General features: G+C 38.3%; 8 protein-coding genes across 13 annotated transcripts; 4 read left to right on the forward strand and 4 right to left on the reverse strand.

Moving 5' to 3' along the window:
• Positions 1 to 106: 106 nt before the first annotated feature.
• LOC124199999 (tyrosine-protein phosphatase non-receptor type 2-like) lies at positions 107 to 3,631 on the reverse strand. Of its 4 annotated transcripts, none has more exons than XM_046596075.1 (10): positions 3,122 to 3,347; positions 2,907 to 3,059; positions 2,641 to 2,796; positions 2,445 to 2,579; positions 2,257 to 2,384; positions 2,038 to 2,193; positions 1,888 to 1,972; positions 1,422 to 1,830; positions 1,185 to 1,359; positions 107 to 1,069 (listed from the first exon to the last, which is right to left on the reverse strand). In XM_046596075.1, exons 2-10 carry the CDS (start codon positions 2,979 to 2,981, stop codon positions 1,060 to 1,062), a joined length of 1,329 nt encoding a protein of 442 aa, XP_046452031.1. In that variant the 5' UTR covers positions 2,982 to 3,059; positions 3,122 to 3,347; the 3' UTR covers positions 107 to 1,059. The 4 variants fall into 4 exon arrangements, with proteins under 4 accessions (XP_046452031.1, XP_046452030.1, XP_046452032.1 ...); XM_046596074.1 differs by having other exon boundaries at positions 107 to 1,074; positions 3,122 to 3,346; XM_046596076.1 differs by having other exon boundaries at positions 2,907 to 3,631.
• Positions 3,632 to 3,670: 39 nt separating this feature from the next.
• LOC124199998 (targeting protein for Xklp2-like) lies at positions 3,671 to 6,331 on the forward strand. The gene is made up of 11 exons (XM_046596073.1): positions 3,671 to 3,889; positions 3,952 to 4,156; positions 4,219 to 4,324; positions 4,410 to 4,589; positions 4,643 to 4,764; positions 4,830 to 4,953; positions 5,015 to 5,200; positions 5,275 to 5,424; positions 5,484 to 5,651; positions 5,728 to 5,952; positions 6,034 to 6,331. Exons 1-11 carry the CDS (start codon positions 3,784 to 3,786, stop codon positions 6,196 to 6,198), a joined length of 1,737 nt encoding a protein of 578 aa, XP_046452029.1. The 5' UTR covers positions 3,671 to 3,783; the 3' UTR covers positions 6,199 to 6,331.
• A 7-nt stretch (positions 6,332 to 6,338) lies between these two features.
• On the reverse strand, positions 6,339 to 7,436 carry LOC124200003 (ragulator complex protein LAMTOR1-like). 2 transcript variants are annotated; one of them, XM_046596081.1, is made up of 5 exons: positions 7,201 to 7,436; positions 7,053 to 7,129; positions 6,902 to 6,985; positions 6,690 to 6,838; positions 6,339 to 6,628 (listed from the first exon to the last, which is right to left on the reverse strand). In XM_046596081.1, exons 1-5 carry the CDS (start codon positions 7,237 to 7,239, stop codon positions 6,462 to 6,464), a joined length of 516 nt encoding a protein of 171 aa, XP_046452037.1. In that variant the 5' UTR covers positions 7,240 to 7,436; the 3' UTR covers positions 6,339 to 6,461. The 2 variants fall into 2 exon arrangements, with proteins under 2 accessions (XP_046452037.1, XP_046452038.1); XM_046596082.1 differs by having other exon boundaries at positions 6,339 to 6,625; positions 7,201 to 7,418.
• Positions 7,437 to 7,654: 218 nt separating this feature from the next.
• On the forward strand, positions 7,655 to 9,515 carry LOC124200006 (probable asparagine--tRNA ligase, mitochondrial). The gene is made up of 5 exons (XM_046596084.1): positions 7,655 to 7,853; positions 7,966 to 8,534; positions 8,607 to 8,838; positions 8,897 to 9,133; positions 9,196 to 9,515. The coding sequence occupies exons 1-5, from the start codon at positions 7,686 to 7,688 to the stop codon at positions 9,463 to 9,465; spliced, it is 1,476 nt and encodes a 491-aa protein (XP_046452040.1). The 5' UTR covers positions 7,655 to 7,685; the 3' UTR covers positions 9,466 to 9,515.
• LOC124200008 (signal peptidase complex subunit 3-like) lies at positions 9,502 to 10,352 on the reverse strand. Its single transcript, XM_046596087.1, has 3 exons — positions 10,079 to 10,352; positions 9,839 to 10,001; positions 9,502 to 9,763 (listed from the first exon to the last, which is right to left on the reverse strand). Exons 1-3 carry the CDS (start codon positions 10,219 to 10,221, stop codon positions 9,527 to 9,529), a joined length of 543 nt encoding a protein of 180 aa, XP_046452043.1. The 5' UTR covers positions 10,222 to 10,352; the 3' UTR covers positions 9,502 to 9,526.
• A 29-nt stretch (positions 10,353 to 10,381) lies between these two features.
• LOC124200007 (endoglucanase F-like) lies at positions 10,382 to 13,346 on the forward strand. Of its 2 annotated transcripts, none has more exons than XM_046596085.1 (9): positions 10,382 to 10,525; positions 11,364 to 11,423; positions 11,503 to 11,707; positions 11,774 to 11,831; positions 11,916 to 12,009; positions 12,077 to 12,390; positions 12,462 to 12,935; positions 13,005 to 13,152; positions 13,214 to 13,346. In XM_046596085.1, the coding sequence occupies exons 1-9, from the start codon at positions 10,511 to 10,513 to the stop codon at positions 13,277 to 13,279; spliced, it is 1,434 nt and encodes a 477-aa protein (XP_046452041.1). In that variant the 5' UTR covers positions 10,382 to 10,510; the 3' UTR covers positions 13,280 to 13,346. The 2 variants fall into 2 exon arrangements, with proteins under 2 accessions (XP_046452041.1, XP_046452042.1); XM_046596086.1 differs by lacking the exon at positions 10,382 to 10,525 and adding an exon at positions 11,100 to 11,293.
• On the reverse strand, positions 13,274 to 18,095 carry LOC124200004. Its single transcript, XM_046596083.1, has 17 exons — positions 17,793 to 18,095; positions 17,485 to 17,728; positions 17,263 to 17,422; positions 17,005 to 17,200; positions 16,781 to 16,936; positions 16,464 to 16,715; positions 16,013 to 16,402; positions 15,750 to 15,949; positions 15,446 to 15,690; positions 15,205 to 15,379; positions 14,877 to 15,142; positions 14,697 to 14,808; positions 14,379 to 14,627; positions 14,171 to 14,303; positions 13,970 to 14,111; positions 13,627 to 13,901; positions 13,274 to 13,553 (listed from the first exon to the last, which is right to left on the reverse strand). Exons 1-17 carry the CDS (start codon positions 17,863 to 17,865, stop codon positions 13,456 to 13,458), a joined length of 3,366 nt encoding a protein of 1,121 aa, XP_046452039.1. The 5' UTR covers positions 17,866 to 18,095; the 3' UTR covers positions 13,274 to 13,455.
• Positions 18,096 to 18,672: 577 nt separating this feature from the next.
• LOC124200016 (tetraspanin-11-like) lies at positions 18,673 to 21,401 on the forward strand. Its single transcript, XM_046596104.1, has 5 exons — positions 18,673 to 18,964; positions 20,327 to 20,512; positions 20,592 to 20,765; positions 20,836 to 21,045; positions 21,116 to 21,401. Exons 1-5 carry the CDS (start codon positions 18,773 to 18,775, stop codon positions 21,263 to 21,265), a joined length of 912 nt encoding a protein of 303 aa, XP_046452060.1. The 5' UTR covers positions 18,673 to 18,772; the 3' UTR covers positions 21,266 to 21,401.
• The last annotated feature ends 1,375 nt before the right edge of the window (positions 21,402 to 22,776 follow it).

Genomic DNA, 22,776 nt, shown 5'->3' on the forward strand with positions numbered 1-22,776 from the left:
AAAAATTAGCGAAATACTTAAATCATTCTGACCTTTAATTCGTTTCTAAAAACCTATTATCATAGAATATCTATCTACTTCGAACGAAATAAATAAAAAGCACATGTATTTCTGAATTCGTGGTTTCGATAAACCGATGTGTATTGTCATTAGTGCTGTGTAAAACAACACTGCTTGTTATTACATTACATTAGGACTCCTGCACTGATAATTCAAATGTGTCTTCTGCATTACTCTCTCTATCTCTCTTCAAGGATCCCCATTTAAACTGAAAGGCTGCGTGGGAAAAGGAACCCGAGAGGTTGAACTATTTCTGCCTAATGTTTTTTTAGAGGTGGGGGGAGTGTAACCATTACTATTCCCAAAACACATTTGGCCAAGGGATATTGGGCTTTGAAATTATGGTTTCTATAAACATCGACGAAAGGTAAGAAAGAAAGTGTAAATGATTAAGAAGGAGCTGAGAATGACTCAGTAAGAATTGAAGATAACATACAGAACAATGGTCTCTTCAATACAAAGAACTTAAATCATTAGAGCAATCATGACCAGTCCTGAAAAATAGGGAAAAAAGTAAAATAAAAAATTGCAAAGCAAATTAGACATTAACAAAAAAAAAAGAAGAAGGGGGGATTCCGACAGTCAGGGAAAGCAGGTGAGAGTGAGAGAGATAACAATATTGATAGAGGCTGGCTGCTGGTCTTTCAACCTGCGAGAGATACAGTAGGTCGAACATAACTAGGCAACTATATGTACATAAGTTTACATAAGAGTCACACGGGAGGAAAGTTAGACCACAGCAAATGATAATAACGATAATTGGCTAAGGAAAACTTTTTCCACCAAACTTGTCAGCCATGAAAATATCGGATACCAGCGCAAACCAAGACAAAAATACCTACGCTGATACCGACCCATTTTGAACCCGCGATAACCTTTCCTTGTAACTCGGATTTCCTTTCTTGTTCCTTCTGCTTTTCTTTAATGTTACTGATCATTTGTAGCGTCTTCTGACTCTTTTCCTTTCGTTCATCGCGTCGCTGGCGAACTCCGCCGTTGTCAGACTCTGCTGCCCTAACAAGATTTAAATTAAATTACACTCGCCCGTAATCTTTTTAAAGTAAAAATATTGATGTAATAAAGCTTAGGTCATAATCGTATCGTTAAGATGGATTGCCACCAACCTTGGAATGGTCGTTTCTGCTTGTTTCCGACGCTTTCGCTCACATTCGCTGCCAGCAGCTTCCTCAACAACCGAATCACTCTCAGCAGGGTCTTCTTCGGTTTCGGAGGCAGTAGAAACTTCCATCTCTTCATGACCCCGTTTAGATGGAGCAAGTGGAAGAGGACGATCATAATCTGCAAATTGGCAATAAATATGGTAAAGGCGTAAGTGAGTTTTAAAATATTTATGCTACTACCAGGAGAAGCCATAAGGGACTCCGCGCGGGGAGGAATTGGAGGTGGTAGCTCTTCTGCATCGTTGTTTGCAAGTATTCCCTGATCGCCATTAACACCTTCGATTATATGTTGACTGTTGGATGTTTGGTTGAATTGGACAGTTTCAGAAGATACGACATCATCCTCTTCTTCAACTTCTTCGGGATTGTCTGAATCATCTTCGCTGTCCGAGTCAGAGTCGCTACAACTAGCACTTCCAGGTATATGTGGAGGCATCCATCGTCGTAAATCAATGTTCATTGATTCGGCTCCCTCAATAATGGAGAGATAAGAAAAACGTAGCTGCTCGGCAGTTTGAATTAAACCCATTCTATAACGACGCATTTCCAATAGCAATTCCTTGACGTTCACTCTTTCACCACGTTCCAACTGATATAAGATCGGTGTTACAATTTATTCTCTGTTAGTGTATAATGAAATATTTGCCTGTAACAATGCAGTGTCCACGATGCAAAATGTTCCCGATCGTCCTATACCAGCCGAACAATGAACAATGGCAGGTCCTATTGGTCTGAAAATGTAACACTATCATAAGGAACTGTTTTAAAGTTATTCTTTTTCTTCAAATAATATTACTCTTCTTCTGTTCCAGGTCCGAGTCCTCCGGTATTTCGAATATCTTGAAGATATTGGATAAAATCAGATGGGGTTGTAGGAACTCCAAAGTCAGGCCAAGTGGTATAGTGATATTGTCTAACTAACCTAACTTCTTCATTATCCAAATCAACAAGCCTGTAATGCAAACAAAACTATCAAGTCAAATCTATTTATAACCCCTTCTAGTGTTTTTTCTACCTCAAGGTTCGAAGAATATAATTTTGTTTGTGTTCCTCTTCAACAAGTTCAACTGTTAGCTGAACATCTTCAAATGTGAGCATATTATTGGTGTGTGTTCCAACTGGCCAATAGGTATGGCATTTTACCTGTTGACAACAATTGTATTAAAGAACTTCACATTCTGTGGAAGTTATTTCATTCATTACCTGATTTTTCTCAATTATGTTGTTAAGCATTGCAATTATTTTACAATTTTGTTCCCAAACCATTGTCCAGAAATGAGAGACTGTTGAAGGTAAGGGCCCTTGTGTCAGTATGTATGTTCTTTCTACAGCTTGCACCTTTAACCCAATAATGTATCAATTAATGTTTGTTAAAAGAATCTTTGAAAATCTTCATTACTTTGACAAGGCTAGCATTTATGTAGCTGCAATTTCCTCTTCTTAAAACTATTCTACTATGATCAAAAGGGTTGACATCCCGATAACGATTTAGATCACGATTGGCAACTTTTTTAGATTCAGCAATACTGAAATTGGCAGATTTTTCTCTTATTTCCTGTTGAAAAAAGATATTGTGTTTTGCATGAAATTTAGAGTAAAGGATCTTACAGTAACAATAGACAATGTTGAATGCCAAATTTCATCAACATTCTATGTTAATATTACCGTAAACAGTGGTTGCCAACCACGCCGACTTTCAATAGCTTGATATTCATCTTTCACTCCATAATCGCATTCCATTTTTAATAAAGTTTCTTCCAGGATGTCGAAATCTGACGGAAAATCTGGTTGGCCTGTAATCCAATTAATGTCGAAAATCTGAAAAATTAATTAGAGGATGCTGGATTTCTCTTTAAAGTGTCTTTTAAACGAGAAAATACGTCAATTAGGTTAAGTTATCTGAATGGGTGGTGTTTTTGTTGGAAAAAACACAACAACTAGTCACCACAAAAAAAAACAACCTCGGACGTTTGTGAGGAAGCACAACTCAGCCGGCGGCGTGTGTTTTAGTAAATTTTTTTTTTACTATCTAGTAAACTTTTGAATTATATGATTTCGTAAATTCACAAAAAATAATGTTTTTAGTGCTGATTTTTTTTTGTGAAAAGTATTTCAATTGTTGATAAATTATATTTAAGTGATTGCTTTTGCTTGGATCATAGGGCGCCACTGAGGTGCTCTTTGTCGCCCTCAAGTTTTTCTGAACTCAAACTAGGCCACAAAGGCCCAAACCCCAAAGGCCAAACCGCCAACTTACAACAAAGATTTGATTTTTCATTAGTTAATTTTTTAATCTAATTTAATAATCGCAATGAATGGAATTTTAATACTAGAGATCAAAAACTTCATGTCTTCATGAAAATTAATGTCGCGTAATTTTTTTTTCAATTGCATACTATTCGACTCCTTACGGTACAAAAATGAACTTCACGAGAGTCGACTCCCGAATGTGATAGCTAAAGGAGGTGCTTAACGGTCAGATCCAGACATTCAAACTTCTCTGCGTGCAACGAAATCAGTAGCTTCATTTAATTTGAAAATCATGGACGAAGACAGCACTTGGGAATTTAACGCTCCTCAACATTACTGCGATTTACCATCTGCCCTCAACGACGATGATACCGAGCTAGCTGATCAATATTTTTTTGGTAACTTAAACTGTTATTTTACTGTTACATTTTTAAGATAATTGATTGGACTCTTTCTCTAGCTAAGGCAGATGATACAGTGTATGAAGATATTACACCTCATGAGGAGGAAGACCATTTTGCTGCAATGATATGGAATGAACATGTGCCGTCTGTCAAGGAAGAAGAGAAAGAATATCCTGTAATTAGGAGAAGGTCTCGTTCAGTTGGAAGTAGGCCTCTGTATAAAAAACAGCATGACGGTTCACCTCCCAGAATTAATTCAAAGTATGTAAATATTTTCTTTATATGCAGTTTATATTTAATATTCTTGTTATCCAACTTTTCAGTGTTTTTAAGAAACCGGCCCCTAAAGCCCAAGCTCAAGCTGTCAAAAACAATGAGGATTCTGATCAATATTTCATAGGGGGTTTGCGATCTTACAATCATGTTAGAGTAAGTATCTTTGTTTTTTCCCTAATCACAAAGCATTTATTACAATCTTCTGATTTCACTGATTGGTTGATTTTTTTTTATCTAGACTCATGAAGTTCCAAAAGTTACAAAACCAATGCCTTTTAATTTAACTGAGTCTAAGAAAAAAGTTGTTCAGGTGGCACAATCTAATCCCAGTATGGCTGAAGGTGTTCAAAATTGGCAAAAAAAGACTCCTGAGCGTTTCCATTCATCGCGACATGGAGAAGTCTATCGGATGGTGGAGGTAGAAATATAAATGTTTAAATAGTTTAGAAAATGATAAATCGTTATTTGTAGAGAGTTGAAATGCGTACAACAGAAGCGCATACACCTCAGCTTATGGCCGCCAAACGTCACCGGCCAGTTCACGCTTTGAGTCGCGAAGAAAAAGAACGAAATGAGTTGGAAGAAATGAAAAAGTAATTTTTTTTATTTACATTTTATTTTTCTTTAATTTGCTCAATTGTATATTGATTGATTGTAGGAGCCAATTTAAAGCTCATGGCGTGGACGAAAAGATTTTTAAAGCCCCAATTCTGCCCGTCAAGAAAGAAGTAAAGTGTACAAAAGTAGAGCCTTTTCACCTTACAGAGTCTCATAAAAAGGAGGTAATCATTTCGTTCTAGAATTTTTCGCTGTTGCAATTTAATATAGCTTTTGCAACAATAGAATGTTCCCCCTTGTGACTCGGAAGCAAACGATTATACATTCCATGCAAAGCCTGCACCAAAATTCGAGGTTCCATCCGTGGACCGAAAACAATTTATACCACCAACTATTCCTCAAACACCCAAATTCAGCGACGCTGGCAAAGCCTCGCTATATTCGTGGCGTGAGAGACGACAGCGTTCAAGGGTAAGTCTTTTTTTTTTTTTTTTTACAAATAAAGAATGATATCGATGATAATTATCTTATTAATTATCTGATAGTCTAATGGGAGCTTGACAGCTGGTCGCAGCTCCTCCAATGGTTCCCTTACATCTACAGGAGAGCGCTTAAAATCAACTGTTGTGGAACCTTTTAGCTTCGAAGATCGTGATAAACTTTTGCAGCGTAAAAAAGAGAAAAAAATTGAGAAGGTATTTGTTGTTCAGTGGTTGATTTCTAAAGCTAGGAATAATCACAACGTTATTCGTAGGTTGTGGAAGAAGAGCGCAAGCAAAGAGAATTTCATGCAAATCCTTGTCCGAATTTCTCGCATCCTGCTATACCGGAAAGACCAACGCTCACAACTACAAAAGCCGCACCATTTCAACTTAGTTACGATACGCGCGGAGCCTCGAGAAAAGAAAAGTTTCTCTCTCAGGTACAACTTTCTTTATTGATAGCGATGACATAAGTTGGAGGGGTTTTTTAAATTTTATTTTTCGTGTGTACTAAAGTTGGCAGAAATGCGCCTTGAAGAACGTAAGGCATCACAATTCAAGGCTCAACCAGCAAAAGTTCTCAACAAGGAACCCTTCAAAGTAAAGTTAGATCATAGTCAGGGCAACGTTACGGATGTCGTTGAATTTTCTTTGACTACGGTGAAACGGGCGGCGGAACGGAAAAACTTTGACCAGTTTTTGAAAGAGCGAGAACAGGAAAAAGAGATGCACAAACTGAGGGTATTTACAAAAATTTCATTACTTCTTTAACAAGTTGTTTGTATACACCAGTTAATTTAATTGTTTTGTTTGTCTTATTAGCGCGAGCAAGAAAAACTCCAGATAGAGGCGGAACAAGCAGCTCGATTGCGCGAAGAAACTGTTTTCTTTGCAAATCCGATTCGTCATTTTAAAACTGTAGAAATAAAGAAGGCCGATACGGAAATCCTCACGGTTCCCAAGACTCCAAAATTCATGAAAAAGTAACAAGTTGCGCAACGAACTAATGCAGCAGAATCTTAACCTTCCGTAATTTTTTATGTACTTTACAAGCAATATATTCTTTCTCTAAACTTGCGCTTCGATCATAATCTGAAATACACTTAGTTTATCCAAGAAACAGTAAGTGTAGTTCAACATTGTATTTGCCTTCTTATTAATTCTTAGTACATCATAATATAAGATATTTAGCAACATCACATCTTTCAAGTCAGATAATCAATGAAAGTTAGTCAATTAAAAGATTTATGTTAAGGAATAGCAAAGGGGACTACCAGATCTTCCTTGTGTTCAATATGAATTTCATTTAATGCTCTTGAAATCTTGGATGAGTTTTTCATCATCATATGGTAGTCCATCACACAAATGGGAGAGTCAATCAGCAAATTATCAATTGCAGGCATATCCTTTAAAACTGCTAATAATCAACAAAACAGATTTAAAAACCAATTGATTAAAATTATGTACAATAAACATACCAGTGTTTTTAGTAAGGATTAGCTTGCTATACTTTGACAGCAATACTGGTTGAACGGCCTGAGCCTTCTGAATATACTGCCTTGCCCTTTCAACATATTCATGCTGTTCCAGGTTGTGTGAGTCAAGAGCAGCAACATCAATAACATTTCTAAAATAGTAATAATATTTTTGTTATTGTTATTATGAAACCCAAAGATTGTTTTGAGTATACGTGGCAGTTTGCTGCAAAATTTTGTTCAGTGCAGACTGTTCATCAGTCGGTTTAGGTACTGATCCCGGATAACGTAAACCATCACTACATAAATTTTAGGATAAAATTGTTATTAAGTGGCAATTTAATCTTTCTGAAGTTTGTCAATTACTAGGGAGTTCTCTGGATAGGTGTATTGTTGCTGACTGCATTTCCTAACAAGTGAGTCCTTTCGTTGCTTTCTCCATTCTTGTACATGAAATTCAAGTCGTTAAAGGGTTAGGGGGCGTTTAGGAAAGACGTAAACATCGACGTCTTACCTGGTTGGAATCTTTGTCAGTTGAACAACAGCAACCCATTTTGGAAAAAGAAAAACAGAAAACCTCGATAAAATCTACGATCCTTTATTCTATTCCGACAATGATTTTGAAGCAATAATCAATTAGCTAGCAGTATGTTTCGTTTTCAACTGAAAAAAATATCAAAGCACTGGATTAATGCAAGTGACATCTAGGACAACATGACTAAACTGCTGAAAAACAAGTAAAATCGCGACAGATTGATCGGTTTGGAATTCGATATATCAATCGGTTTCAGAAATTTTGATATTAATATTTCAAGTATTGATGAAACTATTCAATTATTAAATACAAAATTTTATCTGGTATTTTGCAATATTACTGCATATTTGATTTATTTTTACTTTTAGAGACCGATTTGACCAACGGACCAACCCTGGATTTGACACACATAAATTAAAGTATTTCATCTTATTACTACTAGATGGCTTTGTCGAATCACAACAATGGCGGCTTTTAAAAACATCAAAATGCAATTTGTACAACTCCGGGTTTTACTTAAAAAGTCATCCCCGTGTTTACAGTTAAATCCCTGTAGGTTTAAATACAATGAAGCTGTTTCTGTCAAATCAGTTCTTCGTGATCATCCTGCTGGTTCCGACGTTGTTGTTAAAGTAAAACAAGTTCTTTGCTAGTATCACATTCTCACCAAAAATTAAAAATTTAATTCAAATTTCGATCATTCGATTATAAATTTATCGGCTAACATTTTTTTTTTGCATCTAGGGTTGGGTGAAGTCCTTAAGGAAGCAAAAATCAAACACCTTTATGCATATTAGCGATGGATCAGTTGAACAAATTCAAGTTGTAATTCCTTCATCTGTATGTGATGAAGACTGCTGCTTTAACTCAGCTGTTGAAATAAGTGGCAAGGTAGTGGTTAGTCCAAAACCTAATCAGCCTGTAGAAATTCAAGGTGAAACAGTTAAAGTTGTGGGTAAATTAGACTTGCAGTCCTTTCCATTTGGCCCACGAAAATACTATGCACCTGAATATGTCAGACAACAGATTCATCTGAGACCTAAAACCAACATATACTCAGCAATTCTCAGGCTTTCGAGTCTTATAACCAATGCATTGCAAACTACCTTGATTCAAGATAATTTTGTCAGTGTCTTCACCCCAATTCTTACCTCTAATGACTGTGAAGGGGCAGGAGAAGTATTTCTTACTAGACCGGCATCGGATGAAATGTGCCGTGAAATGGGAGGCAATAGAAAACTAGAAGAATCCTATTTCAATAAGAAAGTTTACCTGACAGTATCTGGCCAGCTTCATTTGGAGGCAATTGCAGGGTACAGTATAAATTACTTGAAATGTCTTGAATGCTTTATTGGGATTTCTAACGGTTTTTAAATTATGTATAGAGGCATTTCCAAAGTTTTCACCCTGGGACCAACATTTCGTTCGGAAAACTCAAGATCTCGAAGGCATTTAGCTGAATTTCGAATGCTCGAAGCTGAAATTGCGTTTTGTAATGATCTGCAGCCCATTCTATCAACAATCGAAAGCTTAGTGAAAGATTCCGCAAAAGTCATCCTGGAACACGGAGCCCTAGACCTGATAACAGTGGGGAAATATTACAATGAAAATTTAGAGGTCTGTTGGTAACGTGGTATTCCTTAACATGAAGATTTAATCATCTCTTGTCTTAAAGGAATCACTAAATGAGGTGTTAAAATCACCATTTACCACAATCAGCTACAGAGAAGCTATGGAGTTGTTGTTAAATAATCGAGATTCATTTAAAACTCCACCTCGAGACGGAGCCGATATAGGATCGGAACACGAATTATTTCTAGTCAAACATATGGGAGGGCCGACTTTTCTTGTTGACTGGCCAGCGAAAATCAAACCCTTTTATATGCGCACAAATAACGACGATAATAGTCTGGTATATAATTCATTACCTTTCATTGGCGTTGATTGGTAGAATATCAGCATTATTTTTTGCAGGTTTCTTGTGTTGATCTACTAGTGCCTGGAGTTGGGGAACTGTGTGGGGGAAGTCTACGAGAAAACAGATACGACATTCTCAAGAGTCGATTGGAATCGCTTAACCTAGTAGAGTCACTTAGTTGGTATCTTGATTTAAGAAAATTTGGTGGATCTCCAACCGGCGGTTTTGGGATGGGTGTTGAAAGACTTATTTCTTATTTGTTGAAGATACCTAACGTGAAAGACATTGTACCTTTCCCACGGACCCCCCACAACTGCCCAATGTAAATTATGAATAGATTGAAATCTGCTGCAAATACATTATTTGTAATTGAAAATAATAATATATTTACTGAGCTCTGACATTTGTGTACTCATTTGGGAAACTAAATGAATGTGATCCTGACCCTCTGATAATAGAAAGAGTTCCTGCATTTGGAACAACATTCCATGATAGAGTTAGAGTAACATTGGGGTTTCCCCTGAGTCCATTTCCATCATCCCAGAAGTAGTAGTTGGTGTTCATGTTTTTCATATCAAGATTGGCATTTTCTCCACGTTGAATAATTTTGTCCCATAAAACAACCTGCAAAGTGAAGTGTAATAAAACAAAATTAATAAAACATAAATAAATTTGCATTGTAATCAAGTATTCTTTTACCTGATTTAATTTGTTATCGGTGGTTTCATATTCAGCAACAAGAAAGATAAATAACTGTTTAGCATTCCAGTTAAATAGAGGGTTCAGATCAGCCTGGAGATCAAACATCAGGTACCCAAGATCTTGCTTCTCTTTTTGTGCACTATAGTCGGGGACATTTTTACTGAAAGCAAAATATGTACAAAAGAAAATTATTAAGAAATATTCAATGTTATCAAAAAAAGGGTTGAATTAACTCACACTAATACTTTGACGGTGTCAATGTTTGCTGTAGCGGAATACGCATTCAGTGCGGTCGATAGAAAACAAAAGAAAGTAAGCCCAGCTAGAACACTAAGGGTAAACGTCAATAACGCGTTTCCTCTTGTCAAAAATGTGTGCATTTTTAGTCAATTCGGTTGACTCCTGAAACAAATTTTGTACGGTAAAACTTTATGAATTTACAGAAACACGTCAGTCCAACCGGTAGTTGAGGAGAAACGTCAAAAAGCAGAAAGTGAACAACTCACCAATGCTAGGTTGTCAAGCATTGTGTAATGGAGACTTCAGCGCTTTGCCCATCGGCCGATTTGGAAAGGTGTGTCGGTGTGTTGGCGTTTTGACTTTTGCGGCATTTTGCCAGTAAAATTTGTTGCTGAACTCAAGTAAATGGTCATTTAAACCAATACCAATATGTGTTTCTTTTGGGTAAGTTGCAAAATTTATTTGAGCAATATTTGAAAAAAATTATAGCTAAAATTTATCCTAGATAGAACAGCAACACTAAAATTTTTAAATTGTGTTAAAAATGAGACTATATAAGGAAAAGAACAGCTAGCGATACGTTGTTGTAGATTTGTTAAGTATGTGTTCTATTTTTCTGTGGCAATTTCTGCTGTTATTCTACTTATTCAAGTAACACAACGACCACAACCAGCTACCAGCCGCAACCAACAATTAAAATGTTAAGGGTTACGATAAAAAAAATCGTTGACTTCAATGGATGCTCAGCGCAATTTAAAAGATCAAATTGTTTGTAAAGAGGTTTTATAAAATTAATAACGTTTGCACAAAGTGACGCACTTCTGCATAATAAATTGTAGCCTTTTAGTGTGCATAAGATTTAACTTAAACACTGCATACTTCTAGCTAACTTAATCTTTAATTATAAATCATTTATATGTTGGTGGTATCTCTAATCACACTGAACGATTAGTTCACGTGCACTATGCGTGAACCAATAGACCAAAGTCGGTGATAAAGCTGGAAAATACGAAAAGTTCGTAGTTTACCGCAAGTGTTTTCCAGCAAATAAATAAACAAGTGTTTACATAACCACTAAAATTATGGTCGTAGGGCGAGTAAACAAGTTGTATACAAACAATGATCTGCAATAATCTCCCCCACGCATGTGAATGTGATCCATAATGCCTTTATAACAATCTTGCCCTGTTATCAGCTAAGTAAACTAAAATGGTAAATCAAACACCACAAACCTCAGATAACAATCAATATATAAACGTTGGAGGGTACGATTTTTCATTAGGATCCTACACATAGGCTAAACTTTTGGAAAAGTCACCAGTCCTTGAACCCAGAGATGAAGGTAATACAAGTTTCTTCTGATATACCAAATGCTTAATTAATTTTTAAATAGATTAAAACTAAATAAAAATGTAATTTAGGTTTTGATAGTTCTTGCGGTAATCTCCATGTTGGGGTTGGTCAGCGCTCAGTATGATTACAACTTGGCTTTGAAGAAGTCAATTTTGTTCTACGAAGCACAACGATCAGGCAAGCTTACTAACAATCGCATTAATTGGCGTGGGGACACTTTCTTGGACGATGGTTCAGATTTTGGCGTTGACTTGTCTGGTGGCTATTTTGACGGTAAATATTTCATAGCTCAATTTTTCATCGACCAATTGATTGACAATTTTTCGGCGCCTGCTCTAGCTGGTGATCACGTGAAATTTGGCCACCCTTTTGCTCACTCTATGATTTTCCTTGCATGGTAATTTTACGTCTCTGTCTAAAAACAACAATTAAGGCTAAGAAATACAACAAATAAGTCTAATAATCAATTGGTTTGTCGCAGGGGTATGATCGACTACAGGAATGCTTACACGGCGGCAGGAGAGCTTGACAATGGTCTAGCAGCCCTTCGCTGGGGAGCTGACTGGATCTTGAAGGTAATCCGAAAAATTAAAAGAATTTATCGTTTTGATCAAATATATAACGTATAACGTAAACGACAAGGCTACGAAATTGGACCAAGGGAAAGTTTACGGACAAGCAGGAAATGGAGGAGCAGATCATGCTTATTGGGGACGACCAGAAGAATGGCCAGCTAGTCAAGTTCGCCCTTCGTACGCAATCACTACTACTCAACCAGGCACAGATCTGGCCGCCAACTACGCCTCTGCTTTGGCCGCTACGTCGGTCGCCATCGGTAGCTCTGACGCCGCATACTCGGCCAATCTTCTTACCGTTGCTCGACAACTGTATGACTTTGCAAAGACTTACCGGGGTATTTACTCCCAGTCGATTGCCGATGCTGGATCCTATTATTCGTAAGTGATGTGAGAGAAAGATTAAAGGAAATGAATATTAAGATATTAAACAAAACAATTAAATGAAAAAGGGCATACGCATATGAAGATGAATTGACATTTGCTGCTGCAATGCTTGCACTCGCTACTAATGAGCAAGCGTACAAAACGGACGCAGCCAACTTCTGGGACCAATTTGGCTATGGCACCTTCGTCCAGACTTTCTTCGACTGGGATAACAAGATGGCCGGAATTGCTGTTCTTCTTTCTCGTATTCTCGGCGACCAAAAATACAAGACATCCGCCCAAGCTCATTGCGATTACTGGATCAACACCGAGACTAAGACACCAAAGGGATTAGTCTTCATCAACGAGTGGGGAAGCCTCCGTCATGCCTCCAATGCTGCTTTTGGCTGTTTGTTAGTGGCTGACTCTGGTATCGGTAACGCTGCCGCCTACAAAGCTTTTGCCAAACAACAGATTGATTACGCCCTAGGCTCTACTGGCCGAAGCTACGTCGTCGGATTTGGTAACAATCCTCCAGTCAAATGCCATCACAGAGGAGCGTACGTAACAGTTAAATTGGCATAAAATTAAAAAGTGATAAACTCTAAACGAATACGCTATAAAAATAGGTCCTGCCCCGATATGCCGGCTCCCTGCGGATGGAATGAGTACAACAGCCCCAACCCCAATGGACAAGTCCTCGAAGGAGCTCTTGTTGGTGGACCGGATATTAACGACAACTACAATGACGCTCGTGACGACTACAGAGCAAACGAGGTAAACAAATACATGATTTACAGTATTCTAAATATTTACTCATCCACGCCAAATTATGTAGGTCGCGCTCGACTACAACGCTGGCTTCCAAAGTGCTTTGGCTGGTCTAATCAACGCCGGATTTTAAACATTTTAAATTTTCTGCATATTACTTTTTACTACATTGAGAAATACAAATTAGTGTTATATAGTCATCACAGTTGTCTAAAAAAAAACTTGATCCATAAATGTTAGAATGAAAAAGCTACCGATATGAATCACAACCTAAGAGATTCGACCAACAATGGAATAAGGACGGATGGTTTACGTAAATACGGTGAGCGGAATCGTCAGGGCGAGCAGCACTGCTGCAAAAGAAATCGATGAAGCGACCGAAGTGTCACTCGAAGGCTGCCTTTGGGCTATTTACAAGAGAAGAAGAGATTAGTCACAAATGCCAGATAAGAAATTTAAAAAACAAAGAAATAGAAATACCATTATCACTCTCGTCACAAACGTGATAGGGAATGGTCTTTGATCGCTTGGGATCGACGTGGGATCCATGAACTTGTATAGTGGGGGAGTCGAGCTGCCCTCTGGAAAGTAATTGACTTAAATCTTGTTCGATGCGCGTTGCGACTGGACCATAGAAATGGACTTTAAATTGGACGCAGCGATCGTTCTGAATGTTACGAGTGTGGCGAGTGTCAACCAATAACATCCATTCGGGAACGCCGAGTACTCGACGAACATCTTCAACAAATTCAGAACTAAAGAAACAATAAATATTGAGAAAGAAAAGACTTAGAATTAATTAGCGGGTGTTGGGATAACTCACGCGACAAATTTACGGGGCTTGCGAATCACAATAAATTTGAAGATATCACCATCAGGTTCGATATTGGCGCATGCAAATCTCTCTCCACCTCCATCCGGAGTAAAAACGATCAAAGAACGACCAAGAACCGAATATTTTCCGTCTGTAAAATACAAAGGTGATTACAGTAATTTCTTAAAATACGCCATTCCATTTACTCACGTAGTGGGAGATTTTTGTCCGAGAATACGGTTCTGCCTGCACCTATATCGATAGGACCCAGTCGACCAGAAAGATCACCAATCATGCATCGGTAAGGTACGTGGGGTTGGCACTCTTGTCGGTATACATCTTCCTGGAATGATAAAAAATAATAATAAGTTTATAGCTATAAACTTTTGATTACTTTAAGTATAGGATGAAATGTTACATTTCTTTGATCAGCGACTACTGGGGCAGTTAGCTGGACGAAAGACGGATTCCACATGTATCCAGAAGCTACGCATCGAGCATTATACGGAGCCACGGCTGCATCCACGCCAACAGGATTAACATAAACAGCCCATCGATGATTACGGGTGACTGTTAACAGATTACGAGTATTCTGTCGACCAGGATGTCTCAAAAAGACTTCGATAACCGTGTCAGTAGCAGACCCATCGTGATAAACCACTTGACTCTGTCATAAAAGGGCATAGCAAGAATTAGCAAGTAGACTCACTTTGAAAGAAACGGAACAATAGAGTACCATGCGGACGTAACCAGTTAAAAAACCTCCTGGGTGATGAAAGGAAGCAATGGCTCGAATTTCAGTAGCTTCTGACGGAGAAAAACCCCATCCCATTGTGCCACATGCCCATCTAAATTGTCCAAAGTTCAATCAGTTCAAATATCGTGGTAATAAAAAGACAATAGAAATTGGATATACCTTTCGTTATCCCGAGCACGATTCAAGACGAAACTACGGCCAATGATCGATGTTGCACCATAAAGTGGCATATTGGTGTCATTGAAAACGGAGTGAATGACACTAAATCCAGCTAATTGGCCAAATTTTGAGCTCAAGTCCCCAACAGGGTATTGATCCGAGGTTCCGGCTTGAACATCGGACCCTAAACTAACATTCAATGGATTGTGGGGCATGCCCAATGAGGATTCGGTGCAAGGAAATTGTAAATCGACTTTTACAGGAGCCTAGAAAACAAAATTCATGGTCAGAAATTAAATATTTAAACAAATCAGAAAAGTGTGCTTACCGAGTATATTCCATATCTTCCCGCTTCTCCGCGCAATCCAGTCAAATCCATTTGGATAGAAGAACTGCTAAACTCTGTTTCCTGGATAATTTCAACCTTACCCTCGACAGGAGTAGTAAGACCATTTCCAAACCAGTCCTTAACCACCGTTTTGTGTCGATGGTAGTACATAATTCTAATAACACAAAATACGTAATAGTTTTCATTACACATTTGGAATTTACATCAGGTGTTGACTTACGGTGTGCAAGCGAGACGATTGCCTCTTTGTTTAGGAGAATTGTCGTCAAAAATAACTACGGATCGGCCAATGATGGATTGTGGACCAGATAAAGGCAGGTTTACATCAGTGAAGAGTCGCTGTGTTGTTTTGACTTCGCTAGCTAATCCTGCAACAACCAAGCGACCGTGTTTCATGGTCAGATCTCCTACGATGCAACGTCGTTGGGTGTCGGTATTGCAATCCCTTGCGTTCTTTTCGTTTATCTACAAGTACGAAACGCATTTTTAAGTAATGATTTCTTCGTAATTGTTCAATCTAGTACTTTGAATGGATTGTAAATGGATCCGGTTGACTGACACCTTAATTGCCAGTCATGGAAATCAACTCCAGGTAAATTTGTGTGAATTTCTAATTGATGATTGTTAGTGCCGTTTACGTTTCCGTCGCTGTAGATGAGAGATTCAATGTAGACCATTGTCTCAGATAGTGGATCCTCCGACGCTTGGCGCAAAAATATGCGACCTGTAGGAAGGAAAGTTATGTTTTTAAAAACTACTAAATTACGCAGTTGTAGCAATAACCTACCGCCTAACGGGTACCGGAAGATTGCTACGGCAGTAGTCATTTTTACGCCGAATGGTTCTACATTCGTGCACACCCAGCGAGAACCATCTGAGGCCAGATGAATCACTAATCCACGACCTTGTACACTGTACGGTCCGAAAAGTGGTAACGTGGTGTCTGTCACGTCGTTTTCAAGAGTCGTGAGCCCAGTTAGCATTCCAAATTTCCCGCTGAGATCACCAAGTTCGTACATTTCACCAGTACCACGGCCGGGTGGCGGGCTATCGGCAGGAACCCAACCCCAAGGGTTATAATGATTGGCAGTAGCGCTGCAGATTTTTTCTCCTGGTACCCTTGGAATGGGAACCGGGTATTCGTGGATATGAAAACCTCCGGCTAAAGAGTTTAACCCTATTTGACACAATATAATTAATTAATAGGGCAAATAGAAATTCTAATAAATGAATTTTACCTGTTACGTTAACGAGAACATGTGTAGGGTCGATAGGGGTCCTTTGCTCTAATACAATTTCACCGCGTACTCCTTTCTGAGCGAAGAAAGCTCGCGCTTTCCTCGGACGAAGTTCACGAAATCTTCCACAGGCTAAAACAACATCGGGTAAATCCTTATCAAAGAGAACCATGTACAAAGAACGAGGACCCTTTAAATCAGGAAGAACTAAAAGAGGATCGCGGAACGCACGACGAGATCCACCTCCAAAACCTGTAGAAATAAGTTGATCAATTGGCGTAACTGGCAAGGGAAATAAATTCGAATTGAGTTCAAACCTCCTCCCGGTTTCGAAGCTGAGCGAACTAGTCCCAAACGACCCGACAAATCGCCCTGTTTACAGTTTTGAGGCGCTTGAGGTGAACAATTCACTCCAGAACGAGAATCAGGGTCATACAGGAATTGAAGTGCGTTACAATCCCCTCGATCTCGATCTAAAAAAACAAATCGAAATGTTCTAAGAGCCAGCTATTATATTTTCTTTGTTTAAATGATTACCCACCTTGTTTAGTGTCCAGCACGTCTGTAACTAATAACTTCCAAACGTGATTTGAAGCCGTGCCATCACCAGAAACATGATAAAGATCCGTTAGTACACGAGTGTCAACTTCGTCTCCAACTGACCAGGATATTACAGTCACTGATCCGGCAATTGGTGAAGACAATCGTGCAGCAGCAACCTTGAGACCAGCTTCAGGCTACACGATAAACATATCATATGGTTGTCAATACTTTTAGTATGTTTTGTATGAGTTAATACCATAATGGTGGCACATAAAGTGTTGGGGCCTTCAAAAATGAGAGTTCTCCCCCAAAGTGAAGTGGGTCCAGTCACATTAATAAGACTCAGATTGAAGTCTACAGTAAAATTTAGATTAGGCAAGGTGACCTGACCAAACAAGGGTGTAAGATCTAAAATTCTGTAATCAATAAAAGGATTTTATAACAGTGAAGTGAATCAAAATTATTAGACCTTTATTACTTCTCTCCGAGATATCCCTTGTCACAGGCGACTGGCTGAGTATATTCTACTGGGAGATCATACAATGACCAGGAATAGGAAGCTGGTTCCACATCCATGTGACTATCAATATCAAAAATAAAAGTTCCTTTTGTGTTATTAAGATTCTCAGGATCCGTTTCCTTGACATTGTGCATAATTTTAACAGAACCCTTGATCCCATGTTGAGAGAAATAAGCATACAGATCAGATGTTCTCGTGGTGTCTGAAAGAATGAAAATAACAAATAATAAAACTGAAAAATTCACAGGTAAAAAAACAAAGCCCACCTGTTGCACTCGCAAAAACGCAGAAATACAGAAATACCGCCACTTGGCATATTGTGTGACACAATTTCGTCATGTTTGAAAAACTGTCTATGCCAACAATTTTCGGCAATTAAGTTTCTAACTAAACAACAAAGAAAAGAAATAATCCCCTTAAAAAGTAGGAAGATAAAAATCTAAGTGGACTGTGGAAATTTCATTGAGGAGAGATTGGATAGAAATCGTAACACAGCAGTACAAAAAACAAAACAAGAAATATTTCCTGGTCCCGACTCCCGTTGGACGTGAAAGTTGTCTGTTATTACGGGGTTGCCAGTTCCCGTAGTTTTTTTTTTGAGCTTTTCAATTGAATTATCAGATTTCTTCATTTCATATTTTATTATACGAATCAGGAACTTTTATTTGGTATCATGACTTGGGAACGTGAACCGAGATATTTGTTTGGATTAAATTTCAGCTTTAGAAATTAAGCAATGTCTGGATATGTATTTAATTAAAGAAACTAAAAAGGCATATAAATGTAACAATCTAAAATTGTAAAAAAAAAATTATAAAGTTAGATTGAATAAAAACAGGTTTTATGAAATCCAGCCTTCATAAAATTTTAACGCTTGGCCCTAGCGACATTTTATGTTGTCGGAATTTTTGTTGTTGGTGGTAATAAATGTGCCAGGCCATATAATAAGTAGGGTAATAGAGTAGATATTGGAGGTCAAGCCGTTTACGGCAATCCAAATGGTCAATTCGACATGGACCATATTGTGTTTAGAAGACTTTCCATTTTCGCCCCTGGTAGATTTCCTGCAAGCGCAAATGAAGTCCCGCCTCCTCCTAGTGAGCCAACGAAAGTTGTCCTGGGTCTTCAAAAGCCATACCAATCTGTTGAACGAGACTCAGTTGTAACAACAGCAGCGGTGACATAAGAACAAGGCCAAAAGAGCGACCTTATTTATCCCTTCCGCTATTGATTGCCTCATTTTTTAATGATGGCGCGCAACGTGAATTCCGAGATCGGTGCCGAAGTTGATACAAACAACCGGGAAGCGCCCCTGTTGTCCAGATATTTCCGTGGTGTTCATCGTCCAGCAATTCGACAGACCCGAAATTTTTACGACGAAAATGTTCGCTATCGCTTCTTGAAGTGGACTGCCTTATCTGTCAGCACTCTTTTTGTGGTAAATATCAAAAGTTACGACGAATGAAGAGTATTATACCTTGCAAATGTTGCGTTACGGAAATTACAAAATCGTTTTTTAGAACAATGGAGATTATTCCTAAAATGGAGCTACAGAAAGAAACCTTTTGATGTCTCGAAAATATTGGTGGTTCGCAAAGTTGATAACCTTGCCGTTAGGGCTGAACTTGTATACACGAAAAATTAGCCTACATAGACGCGCAGTGGTACATTCTTTGCGTTTGTTTTTTTTTTTTCGCCCCATAATTTTCACGCGACTGGTTTGTCCAGACATCTCTGCATCGCGTTTATTAACACTGCTCTTTTCAAGGATGCGTGCGTTCAAATTGTAAAAAAAATGGCATGAAACCAGTTCACGAAGGGCGAATTAAAAATTTTAATACAGGTTCCATTATCTTTCATCGAGTCCAAGTCAGTACCAGCGCTTTTTACCTGTCTAGACTAGACGCATTGATATTTGGTGGGGTATTATATAGGCTCAAAAGAAAATCGACAAAGAATTTTAGAAGCAAGCTCCGAAGGCGCTTTCAGAGGCCATCCACGTCCCGAAAAATTCAAGGTCACATAAAGTCTGAACGTTTTTATTACTACCATCGGCATCGGGTTCATCTTTGTCGTCTGCCGAGCTGTTGCGTAACAAGTTCGGTACAGTGACTTTGTTCACAAGGGCTAGCGCGGTTTTATCCTTTCGGAAAAACTAAAATCTTTGTTAACAAATGTTTGGGATACAAGTGGAATTGGAGAGTTTAAAAAGAAATCAATTTTACATCGCGACCTCGGCTTTTAGCCCCGAGAAGCCGGAAAATTTATACCAACATTTATATTACAGAACCAAATTCACGCAACTTGCCTTGGGCGATTATAACAGATATACCAGCAGATGTTTGTTTTTTCTTGTTTAAATTTTTGAACGGCTCACTGACGATGGCAAACCAATATTATTTAATCAGAAAGCTAAAATTGTTTGGGCATTAAAATAGAAACGGGTTTTATCGTCACTCTAAAAAACATCACTGCTTGGCAGGCATGGATGGGCCTGTTATTTCCAAAACAAGAATGAAGGATACCCTAAATGGCTATCTAATACAATGGAATAACATCTATACATACCGAAGCATACACCTGTCCTATACGGACTCGTCATAGCACGTCAAAAAGGAAACGATAAATCATGAAATTTGATCTGTTCAAAAAATATGTTCAATGAATCTTAACTCACTCAAATTTATTCTCAAACGTACTGTGTGATTTGTGTTATTGAGATATTTTACGACTTGAAAAAAAATAAAATGGCACAGCAAATATGGCCAGTGTAATTTTACGGTTCCAACTTTCTATACAGATATGCGGAGTACTTGGTGTAGGGGGGACTATATGGGCCTTGTCAAAGACAAATTACAGTCACCTTACTAGTAGTAGTACTAGTGCTGGAGTCTACATGCTGATGATCTCCGTGGTTTTGTTGCTCTTATCTGGAGTCGTTGGTTTTGTTGGTGTGTTACGACACAACAAACCCGTTATGGGCAGCGTAAGTCTAAGGCTTTTCAACCGTTGCCAAATATCAACCTTAACTAATAATTTTTAAAATTTTTAAATTATTCGTGCAGTTTATCTTTCTACTGTTTGTTTCGCTGGTATTCCTTTTGATTGGAGGTATCTGGACCTATGTCACTACTACTCAGACCGACCAAATGTCGTTGGAGCGGGTGGCTAACATAGTTCGGTTTGACTATGGAAAAGATTCTAGTAAAACGGCTCTCCTTGATATCGTTCAACAATCGGTATTGATTAATTATAGTTATTTTTGTTTATATTAATAAAATAATCAGATTGTCGTTGTTATTTATACAGTTCCGATGTTGCGGTTCGAGCAGCTTTTTAAGTTGGATGGTGTCTTCTTACAGTTTGAATCAGACGGAAATTATACCGCGTGATGATTCTGGCACCAAACTCACGTTCACCGTACCAAAATCGTGTTGTATCGAACCGGCGAGTCAAAACTGCCAAGACCATCGCCACATGGGGTCAAACACAACAACCAATCAGTTTATTTATACCAAGGTAAGAGTTAAGAAAGGCTAACAAAATGGGAATCGATTTATCCGATGTAATTATGTTTTTTCCTTAATAGGGATGCGTTCAAAAACTTCAGGCTAGCAATACTCCTTATGGAACTTACGCATTATGCGTCAGTTTAGCAATCGCGCTTCTCCAAATTATAGGACTTGTCTCCTCATTTCTCCTTTTCCGGACATTTCATTACTTAGACACTCTATCCTAACTTGGAAATCTGAGATATTTGTGATGTTCCGAGACACTATGTGTGTAATCTGTATCCATATGTTCCCATCACATTCGAATCACGTGTTCTTTCATTGTGACCTTCAAGTTAATTTAATGTGTTCCGATGTTCGTGATCGCTGTTGTTTCATTTTGAATTTTCTTTCATCATTGCGTTCGCTTGCCTCAGGCCCCCTACCATGGTGCCCCTACCAACTTATTGTTTTTTTTTTTAAAGGTAAAATTTTTGAAATAGGCTACAACATTTGAAATCATATAATCAGGGATTACATCATGGCTACAAAGTGGCGACATAAAAAAAGTAAACCCCGCTGTCTTTACCAGGGGTATGGAGAGATGAGATGGTTTCCACTGACAGTGTTAAATTTCCCATAAGGGGAGGGGGTATGGCACGCCGAAACCGACACAAAAAAAAATGTAAAAAAAAAAAAAAAAAAAAGAATCGACTAGCGCCATCTAGCGGCCAAAAAAAAGCAACTACGTGCAAATTTAGCGCTCTTCACACAATTCACTCTGTGTAATCACTATCTGAGTATCTGTAACACCTTTATTGGTGATTGTTTCACATTTCATACGTGTCTTGCTTGTCGTACAAAATTTCTTTTAATCCAGCTTCTTGAAAAACAATCTAGATACGAATCAAGATTTAAGAAATTAAATCCTGGCATTCAGGTAACTGGGAACTGGGCCGTCTGGAACCGGAACAAGGAGGTCTTCATCGATTGCTCAACCTCACGCTTCGTTATTGAATCTGAGCCCTGATAGCCAGATATATTACGATGGCCATTCGTCCCTTGCCAGATCGGTTCTGTAATATGAACAGAATGAACAGAAGGACGGTCTTTTATCAAGTGCAATCGCGCGTGTCGTTATTTACTTAAAACACGACTTGTGTTTGTGATTAACTTTACAATCTAAACTTTTGAACTCATAAACGTTATTTAGATGTCACCCTTATTTGCTTTCTACGTTCGTGACAGCCAGAACTCACACAAAAAATGCTACTCCAGTCTGTTGGAACGATCAATTTTCTACTTTTTAGACCAAGTAAATTACAGAGTAGCTTAGTTTACCGACGCATGATGATGGGCCCCAAGAAATGTGAGGATGCATATCACGTTATTCTCTCAAGTTTAAATTATTAAGCGCTATCTGACTCAGACAAGCTGTCTTCTAGTCTAGCCATACTGAACTGTCGTCATTAATTGGCACAGGCTAATCTTTCGGCATCGCAATCTTTCCAGCATCGTGAACTTTACGGGGCTTATTTTGTTACGAATGGAGCTGACTTTCAACATCCGCAACAACAAATTTATTGGAACCATCCAACGCTTACTACTTAATTAGTCGTCTATCAATTTAGCGCCACGTAACTATTGGCTAACCCTAATGCCTGTTGTAGGTTTCTTCTTCTTTAACTTCGTAATAGGATTGGTAAGGTGACACTAAACACTACCTAGGAGCCTACATTATTTATTTACCTAAAAGATT

This window comes from Daphnia pulex, chromosome 8 (assembly GCF_021134715.1).
Source record: "Daphnia pulex isolate KAP4 chromosome 8, ASM2113471v1".
NCBI classification, from domain to species: domain Eukaryota; kingdom Metazoa; phylum Arthropoda; class Branchiopoda; order Diplostraca; family Daphniidae; genus Daphnia; species Daphnia pulex.